Genomic DNA, 19511 nt, shown 5'->3' with positions numbered 1-19511 from the left:
TGTTGTTAGACAAGCTTCCATGGAAGCATGAATGTTTTTTCGTTTAATACCGCATAATCAGGGGCAAAATTTTCCATAATTCTACATATATTTTTATGGTAGTGTATCTCTTTAAAGTTGTCAACGTTCTATCTCAAAGACATGAATTCTTGAAGCTTTGTGAATGCCAACTAGTCATAAATTCTTGAAGATGTGTGGTTGTCATCATTTTTATGTCATTTGTTTGAATAATTATGTTTCTTTTTCTTGTGTTAATCTTTTTCACTAGTCATAAACTTGTTTAATAAACAATATAGTAGTTCAAAAGCTTTACCATACTTGGGATGAAAAAGCAATTTTAAGCTAAAAATGCCAACAATAAACATGGATTTTACTCTTATATGTATATAATTTATTTTAATTATATTGAAGACACTAGAGCGTGGTATTTTTGATACAACAAATTAACAATTTATTAATTTTGATGAATTATTTATTATTTGTTTTTATAATTTAGTATCTTTTCATCTTAATCACATTTTTTATTTTATCTCAGAATAATTTTGTATATTTATAAATATGAAATATTCATGAGTATTTGCGTACATGTGTATACGTGTGTATATATATATATATATATATATATATATATATATATATATATATATATACACACACACACACACACTTGTGTATATGTGTGCATATTTGTGTGCTTATAGGTGTATACATTTGCGTAACATCTTTTGTATATGTATATATATTTGTGTTTATGTGTGCAAATATGTGTATATACTTGCATAACATGCTAAACATTTATTTATTCCTTAGACATGGCAGAAAAGAGAAGTAGAGCTAGTTGGTCTTCGGATTTTGTGAACAAAACTTTTCTTTATGGATGTATCTAAGAACTAACAAGTAACGATCGATAGGGTAATGTTCTCAAAAGTACCTCATGGAATACGATAACTGAAAAACTAAAAAAAGAACACGACTTTGTTGTTGAGAAAAAACAAATGAAATATCGTTATGACTACTTGTAAAGCAAGTATGCAGTTTGGTTGAAATTAAAAAACAAAACTGAGAATCTCTATAATCTTGTCACAAACACGTTTCAAATGACAGAATAAAAGTTGAAAGCGGAGGCGAAGGTAATCTTTTAATTTAAAACACATTATTATTTTTTTAAAAGTTTAATAATAAAATCATTTTTTCAAATAGTTGAACAAGATGGTTGAGAAATTAAAAAATGCACCCATCCTTTACCCTGATCTATGCACCCAGTTGTTTGACGGTGCGACCTCGACCGGTGCTGCTAGTTGGGGACCATCTTCGACACTCCCTCATCCTGCAGAAGTCCTACTACACAAGATTATGAGGATATTGAGATGGTAGATACCCCACCTCAAATGGATATCATAGCCACAGCTTCAACAGTACCCCCACCTATAAGTGCATCACATGAAAGTGGAGATTCGTCTGCTCGGTCTAAAAATAAAAGTGGAAAACAAAATGCACCCGCGAACACACTAGATGATAACATTAGAGAGGTTAGCAAGAAAATTATGAAGGTGGCTTAGTCGTTCGCGCAAACTAATAATCTTGACAAGGAGATGGATAAATGTATTGAAAAATTGAATGGCCTGGAGTGGGGAAATTTTGTTCTGAAATACATCACTGCTCTTATGTTGTTCACTGAAAATGCTGGTAATAGGAAAATTTGGTTACGCCTCGAGTCTTTGACTTGTGAGTTGTGGGTGAAAAATGCGGGAAAGAATTTTGGATTACTTGGTTGACTTTAGTATGACTTTAGGATGTTTTTGTCTTTATGCTTTATGGATTTATATTATGGTACATGTTATGGATTTTATGTGTAGGGTTGTTATGTGTTATGTTTAGGATTTTTAAGTTTAGGTTGTTTATGTGTTATGTTTAGGATTGTTATTTGGTATTGACTTTTGTTTTATGGATTTTTATGTGATGGATATTTATGTTATAGAGTTATATGTCATCCGTTTTAATGTTACTGATTATATTTAAGGTTTATGTTATAAAATTTATGTGATTTGTATTTAACATGTAACAGGTTACATATAGATAAGGAATGTGAGTTTTTAGGTTTCCTTATACTCGTATGCTATTGGTTGATGTTCGTTCAAAAAAGAAAAAAAAAGAATTAGAAGAATAAAAGCTAACGAATCGGAAGAAACCGAACATGCATATAAACAAGATTTGATACACAGATGTCCTATACAATGTTTTGATATAATGCGTCTTTCACAAGACGCATTTGTATTATTATGTAATCATTTTACTCAAAGAATTTGGTTCCAACCTAGTAGCACAATAAGTGTTGAAGAGAAGATGACTATATTTTTACATGTTATAGGACATAATGAACGTTTTTGAGCTGTTAAAGAAAGGTTTCACCACTCCATACAAATGATTCATCAATGTTTTCATGAAGTGCTAAAAGCAATAATGTGTTTTGCAAGAAAAATTATTGTACCAACATCTTCTAATACAACAAGAAATACCTCGGAACGACATAGACGGCTAAAAAACATATTTCCTGGAGCATTAGGTGTAGAAGATGGAATACTTGTACATGTAGTTGTGCCCATTGATGAACAAACTCGCTATAGGGGAAGAGGAAAAGGTGAATGTTATCAAAATGTTATAGGAATTTGTGATTTTGATTCGATATTCACCTTTGTATGGGCTGGATGGGAGGGCATAACACATGATTCTAAAGTTTTGAAAGAAGTTGCATTTAATCCGACTTCTGGATTTCCATTCCCTCCACCAGGTTTGTCATTTTTCTATAATTTTTATTATCTATATTATTTATATGATTAATTTTTCACCCACCTACAGATAAATATTACCTTTGTAATGCCACATACACCAACACTCGTGGATTTATGGCTCCTTACCACAATACTAGGTATTAGTTAGCCGATTTTCGAAGAAACAAAGCTTTAACTAAGGAAGAAATGTTCAATCATGCGCATGCATAACTTAGAAATATCATTGAATGTGCTTATGGTATATTGAAGGTGAGATTTCCAATTTTAAAACGTATGGCTCCTTATCCTTTTCGAGTGCAAAGAGACATAGTCATTGCCTGTGTCGCGGTCTATAATTTTATAAAGAAATACGATATTCAAGATGACCTATTTACGAACTTTGAACAAAACACTATGGTTAATCCTAATGTGGGAGGTGAAGGAAGTGAGGGCCAAAACATACAAGGCATAGAATGGGGTTCATAAGTCGTTGAGTATATGACTACTTTGCGTGGCCATATTGCTACCCAGTTACTTTCAAATGGTTCACGTTAAATGATATAGTTTTTTTTTATTATGTATGACAATGTGTATTTGGGTTTTGTATTACACTTTGTATTTGGATTTTAAATTATGTATGTTTAATTTGGATTTATTGTGATAATTTTTATTTTTATAATTATTTTATCCAGCACAAAATGACAATATAAGGGTAATATGGTCGTTTTTATCATTCAGCACAATCAGTTAGATAAATAATCAAACAACATAAATTCAATCAGATGTAGACTCAGTCAGCATTTCTAACCTAATCAGCTTCTAACTCAGTCAGCTCTAACCTAATTAGCAACATCAAACGACCCCTTATTCTATTTTGAACCCATATTTTATTCATATTTTATTGTATTGCTATAATAACATATAATTACAAATAATACTCAAATAATTTTCTTTTTTTATTTCATATAAATGTTACAATTGTTGACCCTAACTATTACATCATCTTATTAATGCGTAGCGTGAAATGTCGACATTTCACTACGAGGGTGAAAACCATTAAAGCTAGATATTCACAAGGAGAATTGAAGGGGATGCATGTTAATGGGACATAACAAGGTATGCTATAAAAAATAAAGGCATTACCGGCAACAAACGTCGCCGATAAAGACCCAACAAGTCGCTGCTAAAGATATTACTTTCGACATGTGGCCGCTATTACGTTGGCACTAATAGTCCATTGCTAAAGCACATTTATCACTGGTATTATTGACGTTGCTGGTAATATATATCGCTTCTAATAGCTTTTGTCACCGATATTAGCCATCGTCGGTACAATGTTCGTCCTTAGAACTATATGTCGCTAATGCTTGGTGTCGTCGGTTGTGGTGTCACTGGTAATGCCCTTATTTAGTTATTTATTTATTTTAAATAATTCTTCTAAAATATACAATAAAAATCCATAAATTGTTGTAACAAAACTTCATAAAATACATAATACATAATCCACATTTTCAATATAAACTACATAATAAAAATCCATGATATATTTAATAAAAATCCGATGATAAAGTATTTAGTCATTAACAAACGTTCAACATACTAAACCCAAACTAACTAATCATCAACGTCGTGTTCGACCTATCCTTCTCATCATCACCCCCGGTATCCTCTCCACCTCCACCATAACCTTTTTTTGACAACGATTGAAACCACTTCAAAAGTTTCTTGCTATATTTTGGGTTTCTTTTTATAATAGCATCAACTGGATCTTCCACCTACAAAATAAATATGAACATTAATAATAAGATTCTAATGGTCAACATACCAAAATACCAATAAATATTAACCAAACTAGATATCAAACATACAAATTCCAAAACTACCTAATACCAAACTAACATAAACCAAACTATATATCAAACTTCTAATTAATCATCAAAACTAACAACATACCAAACTATAAAGTTATTAATTGATATGGCCATATTTAACTAAATATTTTAGGCCATTATCTTAATATATTTGATTAAAATGTTATATTTTTAGATATATGATACTTAATATGCTTAAAAATGTTCAATTACAGTTAAAATGAGAGATGGGAAGCAAAAGAAGGAGAACAGAGCTGAAAAAGACACAAAAAGCATGTTGCTGAGAGCTTGACCCCTCTCTAGTGTTTTGACCATATCTCATGACTCGTAACTTGGATTGACAACATTCAAAATGATTTGAAAACTAGAAAATTTTTTGGAAGACTTTTATGTTTTTAGAAAATGATAATTCCTAGGGACCATGTCATGGTGAATGGAATCCTTGTGATTATTGATGCTAACTTTGAGAATACATGATAAACACGAGGACCACGACATGGTGGTGTCAACCACGATGTGGTGGCCAGAATTTGGCAAGTATATATATTCCGACCGTTAGGTCGATTCTAGAAGGTAAAGGCCTTAGGGATGCATCTATTGATAAAGAAAAACCCTTCCAATAATGCTTTGGGGTTAGATTCGAATCTAGAAAGCTAGTTGGAGCAAGGATTTGAATATTTCAAGCGCTATTGTATTGAGATTACACTTCGGGTTTACTTGATTATTGTGTCTCCCAATCGTTCGGTGATGCCTTTTTTTGTTTTAGCTTACTGAATATGGTGTAAAAACCTTTACTTTTACTAGATATTGATGAACCGTTGTTGGTATGCTTTGATTTCGTTAGTAGGATTAATTGGATTAGGGTTTTACTTGTGTTTGATTGATTGCGTTACCTTTCGTGTTAAATTTATGATTTTTATTGTTTACTGCTAAGTATTATTAGGATAAAATGATCATTATATCTTGATGTACATGAATCATATGAATCTGTGATCATTAGGTTTGTATAACTAGGACTTTGATCGTAAGCCTAGCGTTAGATAATATTAATCGTGAATTTGATTGTGTTAGAGAGCATTAGATATCCTTGTTATGCTTAGACTCATTGTCATGATCATTGACAAGAAATAACTAGATCATATCGTTCATAGGTCGAATATATATAATTAATTATGTGTTCTTTAATTGCATGATCATTATGTTAGTTGTTCATCAATTATTAATACTAATAAATCCAATCAAGATAACTAATCATATTATAATTTGGTAATCAATTCATTAATCCATTGCACTTCTAATAATTCATATATAAAAACTTGGGTGATTCGTATTCTAGCGGAAGTATTTCTTATCTATTGTTTCCATTTAGTTATTTAGTTTCGTTGATTAATTAAGCATTAAAAATAGTTTAATTTAGTTTACACAAAAACCACCCTTTACTTTAGTGTTATTAATTTAATTAACATTGGAATTATTTGATCTAAAGCATCATGTTCCCTATGTTTGACACATTTTCTTACCATAGCTATATTACTTAATGACTAGGTACATTGCCTATTTGTGTTTAAAACTATTTGAGATTAGATAGAGCTTTATAAATTTAAAACTAGTGTAATAAAAAAACAAAAAGAAAGTTTTTGACATTGTTGCCGGGGAACGGTTTGCATTTAATTCAAAATTTTTATTTGTTGATTAAATTTTTTTTATAGTTTAGTTTTTAGTTTGTAGTTTATAGCTTTACTTTTAAATGGATATACTCTTGATGCTATTCTTGATTGTGAGCTGCAGGCACTTGATGATCTACTCGATCCAGAAAAAGATTTGGTGGTGCTGGAGAGGTTGTTTGTAGAGGGGTCAGACGAAGAACAAGACGTGTTGCTTTATAGGAACAACGACGTGGTTTGATCATTACCACGACGTGGTCCCCTATTTTACCAGTATGTGTTTTGAAGCATGGGTGACGCTTCCAATTTTGGAAAAAGTTCTGATGTGTGATCCATTTTTGATGAGTGTCCAACTAATTCCAACTCTTGTCAATATTCTTGGATTTTATTAGTTCAAGCTCAACAGTCCAATTTTTGAAATAAAAATTCAAATATTACAAATTGGTCCAAAAGGAGTATTAAGTGCATTGACATAGATTTTATTAGAAGTTTATTAAGTTGAGAGTCCAGCTCAAGACTTGACAAAAAGAAACGCATATCGGGAGGCAACTCGACTTTTAAATTAGTTTGCATTTTCTTTTTATTTTAGTTCTTATTTTTAATTTTAGTTTTAATTTTATTTTTGAATAAAAAGTGTTTTTTATGATTCTTATTTTTTTTGCAAGAGAATTTTTAGCTAAGAAAATGATAATGGGCAAAAATGCAAGAGTGGGGTGGAGTATTACAAGAAGAAGGCAAGAAGCATGACACACAAATAAGTGTGGGGTATATATTCGTCATGGAGCGAACCAAGGAGTCTATTGAGCTTTCAGTGCTACATATGGGAAGAAACTGATACAAGAGATTGGTTCCATATTGGTTGATTCATTCAGTGATGAAGAATTTAGAGTTTTCATAAAGACGCGACACGATCCTAGCTACCTCGATACACGGCTTTTTATTACATCGCAACTACTTTCCCAACATGAAGAACGCGATGTGCCAATTCTCACTGCATTTCTTGGGAAATACTTTTTTCCGGTTAACATTTCATAATTTTTACAGAGAGCACACTATGGCCCTTTATTTTCCACGACGTGTCAAACTATTTGCTTGTGATTGAAGTTCAAGAGACCACACCATGACCAACAACTTACAACGACATGGTAATGGGCCAATCAAAATTTTGAACTATGAAGATTAGTTGTCTGCCTACATTAATTCCAAGAGTCCACCAATTTCAGAAAGTATGTTCAGTTCTATGAGAGTTTCAACGGACAAATTTAAGCTATCAACAACTAACCTACGACAGCCATCCGATTTCGCGACTACATAACCAAGGCAAGTTTGTTCCTTTTCTCCCACTATAATTTCATGTTATTTAATTGTTTTAATATGCAATGGGGACATTGCATCATTTAAGTGTTGGGTAGGGCGTTGGATTTAGGCATACAAGCATGATGTTAAAAATTGAAAAAATGACTAGGATTTAAAAAATTATTAGAAATATATGAAATAATAATCTAAAAATAGAAACTAGTTAAAAAAACTATTATTGTACTATTATGTTGAGATCTAGGTTTCTAGTGTTATGTGGGATGATATGATGCGAGTTTCAATGTTTATTTGAGCCAATATATGTTATAGTATAGTTGTGGCTTCCCTATGCTAGTGAAATCATGGGACAAAAACACGACCATGCTTAGTTTGAGGGCCATAATATGCTTAGTTTAACACTTGTTCCAAGTATTACTTGATTTATTTAATTTTAGGGTTTTAGTGTGTGGACTCCGCGAGTTGGGAGTCCAACTCGTCGAGTAGAGGCATTATTTATGGATGTGGGATCGACACCTACTCTAGGAGTCGGAAGGCCACAAATCAATCAGTAGGAGCTATAAAGAGAAACCCTAATTTTTAGGGTTTTCACCCTATATAAAGATCATAACCTGTCCCTTGTGGCTTCCCCTAGAGCCTTACTACCCAGAGAAAACCGTTTTCGGCCCTGAACCCCCTTGAGTGAGAGTAAGAGCTTTGATTAACAAACTTTGGTGTGTTGGAGAAGGGCTTTAGAAGAAGGAGTAAGCAGGAAAGCAGTAGACCCAACATATACACTATCTTGACCACCATTTTAAGGTAAAAAGTCGTTAACTTGAGCTGTAGATTCTTAGATCTCTTCTATTGAAAGTAAATGACCATTTTGGGGCGAAAAGGGAGTCAAAATTGGATCTGGACCTATCACAAGGGTATGGTTCCAGATCTGGATCCCTCTAGGTTCTCAATGGCATAAAATTACCCACTTTGTTGAGTTAAACCCTTTCCTTTGCTCAAAAACATTGTTGAAAAGCTTAGTTGGACGTCATGGCCTAGAAGCGCTAGTGAAATCATGGGACAAAAACACGACCATGCTTAGTTTGAGGGCCATAATATGCTTAGTTTAACACTTGTTCCAAGTATTACTTGATTTATTTAATTTTAGGGTTTTAGTGTGTGGACTCCGCGAGTTGGGAGTCCAACTCGTCGAGTAGAGGCATTATTTATGGATGTGGGATCGACACCTACTCTAGGAGTCGGAAGGCCACAAATCAATCAATAGGAGCTATAAAGAGAAACCCTAATTTTTAGGGTTTTCACCCTATATAAAGATCATAACCTGTCCCTTGTGGCTTCCCCTAGAGCCTTACTACCCAGAGAAAACCGTTTTCGGCCCTGAACCCCCTTGAGTGAGAGTAAGAGCTTTGATTAACAAACTTTGGTGTGTTGGAGAAGGGCTTTAGAAGAAGGAGTAAGCAGGAAAGCAGTAGACCCAACATATACACTATCTTGACCACCATTTTAAGGTAAAAAGTCGTTAACTTGAGCTGTAGATTCTTAGATCTCTTCTATTGAAAGTAAATGACCATTTTGGGGCGAAAAGGGAGTCAAAATTGGATCTGGACCTATCACAAGGGTATGGTTCCAGATCTGGATCCCTCTAGGTTCTCAATGGCATAAAATTACCCACTTTGTTGAGTTAAACCCTTTCCTTTGCTCAAAAACATTGTTGAAAAGCTTAGTTGGACGTCATGGCCTAGAAGCGCTAGTGAAATCATGGGACAAAAACACGACCATGCTTAGTTTGAGGGCCATAATATGCTTAGTTTAACACTTGTTCCAAGTATTACTTGATTTATTTAATTTTAGGGTTTTAGTGTGTGGACTCCGCGAGTTGGGAGTCCAACTCGTCGAGTAGAGGCATTATTTATGGATGTGGGATCGACACCTACTCTAGGAGTCGGAAGGCCACAAATCAATCAATAGGAGCTATAAAGAGAAACCCTAATTTTTAGGGTTTTCACCCTATATAAAGATCATAACCTGTCCCTTGTGGCTTCCCCTAGAGCCTTACTACCCAGAGAAAACCGTTTTCGGCCCTGAACCCCCTTGAGTGAGAGTAAGAGCTTTGATTAACAAACTTTGGTGTGTTGGAGAAGGGCTTTAGAAGAAGGAGTAAGCAGGAAAGCAGTAGACCCAACATATACACTATCTTGACCACCATTTTAAGGTAAAAAGTCGTTAACTTGAGCTGTAGATTCTTAGATCTCTTCTATTGAAAGTAAATGACCATTTTGGGGCGAAAAGGGAGTCAAAATTGGATCTGGACCTATCACAAGGGTATGGTTCCAGATCTGGATCCCTCTAGGTTCTCAATGGCATAAAGTTACCCACTTTGTTGAGTTAAACCCTTTCCTTTGCTCAAAAACATTGTTGAAAAGCTTAGTTGGACGTCATGGCCTAGAAGTGCCTTGTATGCATGTAAAGTTTGCAACTTTACGTGGTATTTGTGCCAAGAGGACTTGGATCTGAAGTTTGGAACCTTAGATCCCACTGAAAAGGGCAAAACTTGAGATGAACTGGAGGAACTCGTCGAGTCCCTTATCTAAGTCGACACATCGAGTCGAATTTTCCTGTTTTTGGGATCCAAGGTGTTTTCTGTGGAGAAATAGGATTTTCGGCCTGAGTAGAGTTTTCGGCTTGATTGAGTTTTTGGTCTTAATGGAACTCGACGAGTTACACAGGTAACTTGGCGAGTTGAAGAGTTATTCGGTTAACTCGGTGAGTTGCTGGATGCACTCGCCAAGTTGAGGTCAAGATGGACTGTTGACGTTTACTGTTGACCATGGTTGACCAGGGTGGACTTTAAGGATGTCCATGCGATTGTGACAAGTTAATCAGATGATAATTATAGGCAATTAAAGGGGATCAACATAGGGGACATATCAGATCTTAGCTTATCAGTCCAACATTCGAGAGGTGAGTCTTCTCACCATACTAATGGGTCCAAGGCACTAAGGCTGACCCATTTTATGATATATGATATACTTGTTGTGTAGAGATATGTGGTATAATTGTTTTAAAGATATATGGTATGATAGTTAGATATGATTTGTAATATGCTAGCTATATATGTGATACTCGTAGGGAAAGACCATGGGGGAGCTCATGGTGCTTGGATGTAAGACCATGTAGGGGAGCCCATGGCTGTCCGGCAAGGAAATACAATGGGGGAGCCCATGGAACTTAGGTGTAAGACCATGTGGGGGAGCCCATGGCGTCCTTATGCATGGATATATGGTAGAGACAGCTTGTATATCTAATGTTATATGGTAGAGATAACTTGTATAGCTAACACTACTAGAAAAACAACCTTTTACGACGCGCAATCAATGACACGCGCTGATAGAGAACACGCATTTGAGCGTGCCCTAAAAATTGATGTCAATTTTTCAAAATATGAAGAATCGAGGACACGCATTTATGTGTGCCCTACAATTGGTGTCCAACAAAAAAAATTAAAAACACGGAGGGCACCTACAATAAAAAAGTGCGACGTGTAGAACTGTCGTTTTATAATTTTTTTTTTCAACGCGCGTTCTTCAATTTTTTAATTGCAAGCGGGGAATGAAATACCAAAAAATTGAAAACTCCGCCCGATACTCTCCTCCTCCTTCTCGTATGTTGTGAAATCCTCTTCAATCAAAAGAAACCCTAAAAGCATTGTGTGGGTTCCTAATATGCGATTTTTAGTTGTGAAGTTCCTAAAATCATATTTTTGACCTTGATATGTGATTTTTCTGAAGTCGTATTTGGTGTGTAGAAGATCGACATTTTCATATTTTTGATGTTCTTAAAATCTTCTTCGGTTAAACGAAACCCTAATACCCCGCCTGATACCCACCTCCACTACCTCCAAACCACATCGAATCTTCAGGCCTCACACGACGACTATCTACAGGCAGTAGGGATTGTCGTTCATTGCGGCGAGTGAATCAGGAGCGAGAGGTCCTTGCTGTTAATGGTTGGTTTCCAATTGCAAATGACTTGGAAAACGAGTTTGTTGTTGAAGAAACAAAAGAACGGTCCTCCATTAGGGTTCAAAAATCTCGATAATATATGCTACCTCAATACCGTTCTCCAGTGCTTAACCTATACTCCTCTCCTTGCCAATTTCTGTCTTTGACTTCAACACTCCTAAAACTGTATGTGTTCTTCTTCTACTTACTCACATACGCACACACGTACGCTAGCGTAAGTTCAAATTCTTGTTGAGTTCCTGGCGCAACAGGAAAGACGGAAGTATATCAGGAATGGAGGAGGTGATGGCGACGGTAAGTTCAAATTCTTGTTCAGCGACTGTAAAATTGAAGATCTGACTTGCTGCAATGTTCTTGACAGGAGGCTAAAATTCTTGTTGATAGAAGGCTACTCAAGGTTAAAAACAGAAGGTTTAGGGGTCCTTTTCCAAAAATTAGCAATTGTAAGTTCAAATTCGTACATATTTCCTTGAGTTCTCCTTTGAAAACAATCATTTTATATTTTTCTATATATTATTTTTGGTTCTGAATGTGATCGATGTTCCCTAGTTTGTGCAGTAACTGTAAGTTCAAGGAATATGTATATGTCTGAAACCCTAAATATTATATATAAATTAAGAATTCAGATGAGTGCCTTTGACAAATATTATATATAAATTTGGAATTGAGGAATAAATTTCCAGTTTGTGATTATTATTTATTCATTTATTGACAGAGTATAGAGAAGAAGGGTGATGAGGATAAAACTTGACATATCTTCTGGGATATTACACCTTTCTGCCAATTCTCTTACACTTACACCCAAGTCTATTAGTAAAACATGTATGGATGATATAGCTCTTCTCAAGAGGGGTATATGAGTTTCAAAGGGCATGTTAGGAACTCTCAAAAGGACACTCTTTTGTGCGATTTCATGAATGGAATAGATTGGGAAAGTCCTGAATCCTATATGTCATCATTATCTTGTGGTGAAAGGGTAAAAAAGACAAAAGTCACTCAATCTAGCTTTCAAGATAAGAAGCAGCCAAGAAGAAGAAGCCACTCAGCTCCACCATCTTACAGAAGGAAGATAAAGTTTATTGCTTTAAACAGTCAGATGAGTGTTAAATCAGGGAACTCCCAATTTGAGACACTTCATAATGCCCCTTTACAAGGTCTTTCATCAGGTGCAGATCATTTGCTTCTGGAGGAGGGCAGGGCCGACCCAAGGGTAGGGCGAGCTGGGCCACGGCCCAGGGCATCAATGGGCTGAGGGCATCAGATTTTCTATGTCTGTTAAGTATTCATCTTTTATTTGGGCCAAGTTTAATGAGCTAGCAAGCAAAATAAGTCCAGTAAGATGTTGTAAGGGCGCCACACTAAAAAATCAGAAATCTGATGAGCGGCTAAAGAATACGAGCACGCCACATGCTTCTATGTATAGGTAAACGAAACGATCACAACACACCTAGATCGAGGAGTCTCTTTCAGTCTTTGTCTGATTGGCTTTTGATTTAAATGTTAGTAGGGAGGAGAGTAGAAAACGAGAAGTCGGGAGAGTAAAAGATGAGGACACGAGCACAATCATCGGAATCTTGAGTGCGGGTAGATCCAGGTTATGAAAATTTTATTATATTTATAGGTTCAAATCCAATTCCGTATATTGGTTTTGCTTCTCAATGATGGTAATTGTACAAAGGAAAATCGAAGTAGGCTATCAAGTATCAATAAAGTTAGAAGAAAAAATCTCAATATGAGTAATCAAATCTAGTTTGATAATGTGTATTACTGATAATCCGTTTGATTTTTCATTAGAAATCATTTAATCCTTCATCTGCCATCTCATGTGCAAAAAACTATTCCAATTCCCAGTCCCCTGATTCGGTTCTGATGTATGTCTTCAATTTGCATTGAAACTTGAAGATTTGAATCATTTTAAGATTTGAGAAATGATGATAATACGTGATAGAATTGATTTAACTTTGAGAGTTTTAATCTTTTTTTCATTTGTAATCAGATAGAAAGATATGTTTTGCACGATGGACAGTTTTACTTTCACTTATAATTGATAAGGAAGACTTTTGGTTATTGCTTTATGATCCTAGGGCATTATGTTTTGAAATAATCGAACCTGGCATTACAATCAAAAAGAAATTTTGTTTGATTTGGTAAAAGATAGTGGTACATCGTACTAATATGCCTGAATTAGTGAATTAAATTGACTTTTTCAGACTTCTAGTTAGAATTTTGTTTGACTTTCAATTATATTTTTTATGAAAGACATTGCATTTTATCTATCTAATATAATTTTGAAATCAAATCATGTTTTTTTAGCAATTTTTACGGATGTCATACTTGTTGAAATGTTGTCTACTTAATGGGATTATAAAATGCATGAGCACCAAGTTTTCCTTTTAGTTTGATCAACTCTGTTGGAAGCTATCTATCATCCAAACCTGGTTGGATGTGAAAAACCAGCGAGTCATGTATTTTAAATTTTCTTGTAGATTTAATTTGTTGTTTCTATTGTAAAGGCACTCCTGGTTGAATGTGAAACTATTGCAGATTCAGTGATTCATAATATATATATATATATATATATATATATATATATATATATATATATATATATATATATATATATATATATATATATATATTGTAAGCTTTTCTTATTGGCATTTTAGTCCCTTCTTGTCATGGATTTATTGTTTGAATATATGTATTTTAAATATATTTCTAACTGTTTTGCTTTAGTAATTAATATCATCATATCATACTTAAACATAGGGCATCTTTAACTTTTATTGCCCGGGGCATAGAAAATCTTTGGATCGGCCCTGGAGGAGGGTGAGGGTCCCACTAAGGCTAGGTAAAATCACAAAATCTTGTGTATATGGTGGATTGAATATGCATATTTGGTTTCATGCAATTGTTTTTCTTTTCCTTTCTAGACATGATAAGAAGAAAGTTATTGATAAAGTTGAGATTTTAGATTATGAAGGGGAGGCTCAGGCTGCCTATTGCTTTGATGTATTCAATACAGATTCAGGTATCTTTCTTGTTAATTTTAGGAATATTTATGAAGAGAAAACATGGTGATTATTAAAATCTTAGACTATTAATCTCCTTCTTCAGACTTGACCTCAAGGGACGATGAAGGTGCATTAGAGTTCAGTGTCCTTTAAGAAGTAATCAAATTCACCAACTTGAATTTGTTAAAACTTTGCATTTCTTTTTTTTAATAATTTTTGAAGGCTTTCCTTTTTTTTGTTGCACAGGAATCTGAATTTTCTACACAGTTATCCATCTGTTGCTACACTCATTGCAGTAAGCTGGATTTTGAACATCATTGATATACAAAAAACTTGGTAGGGTTATATTTGGTTTAGCTCTAAAGGTAAGTTTCTTAAAATTTATTCTTTTACTTAAACTGTTTGGTTATTTATGGGTGATTGACTGATTGTAGTTGTATGCAGATACTACAAGTAAGTAATATTACAATTGCCCAACTTTATGTAAGGTCCCAAAATCAACACAGTTGATTAATTTGTTATAAACTTATAATAATAAAAAGAGTATCTTAATCTAATTTCGTTTGATATCTGGTGTTGGAAGCCTCACAAATCTTTCAAAATTCCCTTCTTCTACCCTCCAAACCCTTGGTGCTGAACCAATAAAAAAGTTTTCCCATCAATCATAAGATGTTTCTTTTTGATTTATTTATTTATTTTTGTAGTTTCTTTAGTATTTTTGGTTATTTGATAAAATATTGAAATGTTTTTTATTTTGTGAAAGAATTTAGTGATTAACCCGTTAACAAGATGAGAAGCCGACAATTGTTTTCATTCATTGTTGAGGAGCAACAATGGAGGACAAAGGAAAAGGAAACCAGAGATAGAATTCCTCCATGTTGATGATGTTGATTGCAATTGAATTTTTAGAGTTTCAATCATTCAATTTCTTACAATCTGTTCAAATCAGAGTAAACTCGTATGATATTTGATATCTGTTTGTGTGTCTGATTTGATTGGTGTTGTATGTCATTATTTTTAAATAGGTTTGAAGAATCCGTTAACCTTAATGAGTTATGTAACTCCTGTAATGGCTCTATTAACAGCTTTGCTATCTCTTATTTTGAATCCTTGGGATGAATTTAGAAGTAGCAGCTATTTTGACACTTCAAGGCATATCATCAGGAGTTGCTTCCTCCTGCTTTTTGGGGGGATGCTTGCCTTTTTTATGGTAATATATTAATATGATATATTTCCTTTATTCTTAAAGAAAAAAATCTAGAACATCTGATCTGTAACGATTTATTAATTTGCAGGTATTAACAGAGTACATCCTTGTTTCAGTAATAAGTGCAGTAACAATGAAAGAGTAACTGTCTCTGCTTCTAACTTAAATCCTTCAGGTAAATTTAAAGAAAGTTGAATTTAATGCTTTTCAATGGAAAGATATTCCGAGCAAAATGTCTAGAGACTACCCTGCAGCTAGCCAAAAGTATGGCCAAAAAGGGGAAAATATGCTCATTTTTGGTTTTTTATAATCATTAGATGACGATAATGGAAGGTTTTTCCTAAAGTCTTTTGTTTTGTTTTTTTAGTTCTTGGAATGTACAGCTGGAATTGGTTCGACTTATTTCTTCTTTCAAACCTCTTATAGCCATTACTAAGGTTACAAACATAATCAGTATGATCATTAAGAGCCCTCTTCTTTCCCCACTGCCTTCTCAGGTCTGATTATAAAAAATGACCATCTTACCCTTCTATCTAGAAAAATAACCATTTTACCTTTTTGAATTCAAATTTCAGAATTTAACCATACCAGAAAGCATGCAACTTGCTGTGGGGAATGTTTTGGGAGCTGTTTTTGATGGTCAAAATGATGAGAATGGGAGTGCTTCCAATGCTCAAATTACCCAAATTACAAAAATGCCCCTGGTCTTGCCTGTTGAGGCATCCATCTTTGCTCTTTTCTTGATTGTCTTGCTCGGTGCCTTCTATGTTGTAAGCATACTTCCTTTAATCTTTTCCTTTTTTTTTTTAAATTCTCTCATAGGAAAAAGACCAAAATACCCTTGAAAATTAAATTTACTGAATTGTCATAGGTTCATAGTGTTTGGGATGCAGCAGAGGCGTATTCGGCTCCTTCAATTGTGCTTACATCTCATTCCCATGATGGACTTCATGTTTTTGATGATTTCAGAGAGGCCTATGCATGGTTAAGCCATAACACAGAAGTAGATGACAAGGTAAGCTTCTATTATTTCAAAATTTAACAAATAATTTATATTAAAAAAAATGGTAAAAATGTAATAAAGTGATTAAATACCCTCAGGTTGCATCTTGGTGGGACTACGGTTACCAAACAACCGCAATGGCAAACCGCACTGTCATTGTTGATAACAACACATGGAACAACACACATATCACGACAGTTGGCACTGCCATGTCATCACCTGAAAAGGACGCGTGGCAAATTTTCAATTCCTTGGATGTGAAATACGTACTTGTCGTGTTTGGTGGTTAGTTTTCTTAATTTTCTTTCCTTACAAATTCAGGAGAAGGAATTTTCTCTCTGTATGTGTGTGTATACCTGCAGTTACACATGTAGTTTGTGATCAACTGATTTCTTATAGGAATACAAGATGATGACTTGTCAACTTGTTTAAATATGATATTTCCTCTATGGTGAGTAAGAGTATATTTATACAACTATAAACCAGTAATTGTTAACAGAATCATGGTTTTATCTGTGTAGGATTTCTTGGTGTTATTGATAGAGGATAAGGAATTGGTCGAAAATCCTATGATTGATGCTTGGTTGCTGAAGAATAGAAAAAGTCCCTGGGTTGGGAAGAAAGAAGGGTTACAGGGATGTTGGATCTTTTATTGAACTCACTCCTGATGCATCTGAAGTGGTAAGCCATTGTATCTAGTAGTTTTGGAGGAAACGAGACTCAAACAAAAAGCAAACACACGGAGAGTTGTTGGCAGATAGTAAGCTAGATAATGCAATTGTATATTCTGCTTCTCTTGAGTTCATTTTTTTATAACATTTACTCACTATTGGAATAATTATTTGTATTTGACATATTAGTGAAATGAATTATCTTTGTTATTTATGGTATTTTATTTGTATGACATTAAATTTTATGAAATGGATTATATTTTTTGTATATGATATTTTATTTTATATTGTGAGGCATTAAATGTAAATTTAATTTGAAAATTAGTAAATCTATAAAAAATATATTTTTTTTAATATTTAAAATTATGATACGCAAACATGCGTGTCATCTTCATTTATGACATGGCCTTTCTTGATAGAGGCTTTCTTGATACGCATTGCGTGTCATTAACACGCGCGTCGTAAGGTTACGACACGCGAATGCGTATCGTCTTCCTTTATGACAGGGCCTTCCTTGATACGCATTGCGTGTCGTAACTGCGCGTCGTAAATGCGCGTCATAAATGCGCGTCGTAAATGCGCGTCGTCTATAGACGACGCACAAAAGCGCGTCGTCTCTCTTTATGACAGGGCCTTCCTTGACACGCATTTGCGCGTCGTCTGAGCGTTTTACGACGCGCAATGAGCGTCGTAAAAGGCCTTTTTTCTAGTAGTGTAATATGATATGTGGCATGCAGTAGAGATAGCTTTTATAGATAATGTGATATATGTTATGTGGTAGAGATAGCTTTTATAGCTAATGTGATATATGTTATATTGTAGAGATAGCTTTTATAGCTAATATGATATGTGGCATGCGGTAGAGATAACTTTTATAGATAATGTGATACATGTTATGTGGTAAAGATAGCTTTTATAGATAATATGATACGTTTTAGGTGGCTTGGGTGTGGGGTATGCTCTGGTGAACTCACTAAGCGTTAGCTTACAGTTTATGGATTTGTTTCAGGCAAGGTTCTAAATGGCATGAGGCGTGGCGTGGCGGCAAGGTCAAGCCTCAAGCTTAACGAGCCATGGCGAGCCATGGCGTTTTTCAAGGCGTGATGTAAGGCGGCGATTTTGTATTAATTTAAAATTATATTACCATATAAATATAAATTTATATTAAATATAACTACTTTTTATAAGTGTTAGATCAATAATAAGTAACAAAAATTTAACGAAAACCACAATACCTGTATCTCCGATTAGAAAAGACATAACAAAGAGCAAAAAACTGTGTCTCAAACGAAAAAACACGCGCCATAACACGCCATAACGCGCCATGGCGTGCCATATCACACCTTGCCACGCGCCACGCATAACAGCAACGTTATGAGGCTTTTCGTAACGGCAGAGCCACGCCTCATGCCATGGCACGCCTTGGCGCGCGCCATGTCGCGCCTTTTAGAACACTGGTTTCAGGTACATCTGAGCCTAAGGGCAAGGGGAAGGCTTGACAGTGTGGCGTGCAGTATCTCAGGCATTTTATGGGACACTCTGATGTTTTGGAATAAAAGTCGTAACTGATATGAGTTTTGAAAACAATCATATTTGGTCTTCGTGACGTATGTACATGTGTTTGGTTAATCAAAAATGAAAATTTTCTTTTGAAAAAATTAGATTGTTACAAGTTGGTATCAGTGTAACAACGCAAATTTTCAAACAAATTTTTCATTTTTTAAAATATAATTATTTCCATTCAAAACAAGGCATAAATAGTTTAAGTATTCTGTCAAATACAAATATTCAAAATCCCAAGATCATAAAAGCATTCTTCAGTGTGTATCGATCACGCCGGCGCCTTTCCACGGTCCTCGCTAGTACCTGAAACACATACATAACAACTGTAAGCATAAATGCTTAGTGAGTTCCCCAATATACAACTTACGCACCTACGCCTTTCCAGGCCCTGACCTTCCGGTCATCAACACCACGCCTTCC

General features: G+C 34.6%; 1 protein-coding gene across 1 annotated transcript; it reads left to right on the top strand.

The window, feature by feature from the left end:
• The first annotated feature begins 11202 nt into the window (after positions 1-11202).
• Positions 11203-17747, top strand: LOC111909532 (dolichyl-diphosphooligosaccharide--protein glycosyltransferase subunit STT3A). The gene is made up of 14 exons (XM_052764714.1): positions 11203-11927; positions 11995-12076; positions 12349-13056; positions 13141-13227; positions 14403-14484; positions 14567-14664; positions 14751-14803; positions 14894-15857; positions 15943-16351; positions 16430-16624; positions 16726-16869; positions 16956-17142; positions 17257-17308; positions 17379-17747. Exons 9-14 carry the CDS (start codon positions 16310-16312, stop codon positions 17395-17397), a joined length of 639 nt encoding a protein of 212 aa, XP_052620674.1. The 5' UTR covers positions 11203-11927; positions 11995-12076; positions 12349-13056; positions 13141-13227; positions 14403-14484; positions 14567-14664; positions 14751-14803; positions 14894-15857; positions 15943-16309; the 3' UTR covers positions 17398-17747.
• The last annotated feature ends 1764 nt before the right edge of the window (positions 17748-19511 follow it).

Source organism: Lactuca sativa, chromosome 6 (genome assembly GCF_002870075.4).
Source record: "Lactuca sativa cultivar Salinas chromosome 6, Lsat_Salinas_v11, whole genome shotgun sequence".
NCBI classification, from domain to species: Eukaryota; Viridiplantae; Streptophyta; class Magnoliopsida; order Asterales; family Asteraceae; genus Lactuca; species Lactuca sativa.
This window is presented reverse-complemented; position numbering and strand designations above follow the sequence as displayed.

Bases quoted from the DNA above. Each gene is read 5' to 3' on its own strand.
- LOC111909532 (XM_052764714.1), top strand. From the start codon at position 16,310: ATGATCATTAAGAGCCCTCTTCTTTCCCCACTGCCTTCTCAG. The intron at 16,352-16,429 runs GTCTGATTATAA...TTCAAATTTCAG, and splicing joins TTTCCCCACTGCCTTCTCAG to AATTTAACCATACCAGAAAG. The intron at 16,870-16,955 runs GTAAGCTTCTAT...AAATACCCTCAG, and splicing joins ACACAGAAGTAGATGACAAG to GTTGCATCTTGGTGGGACTA.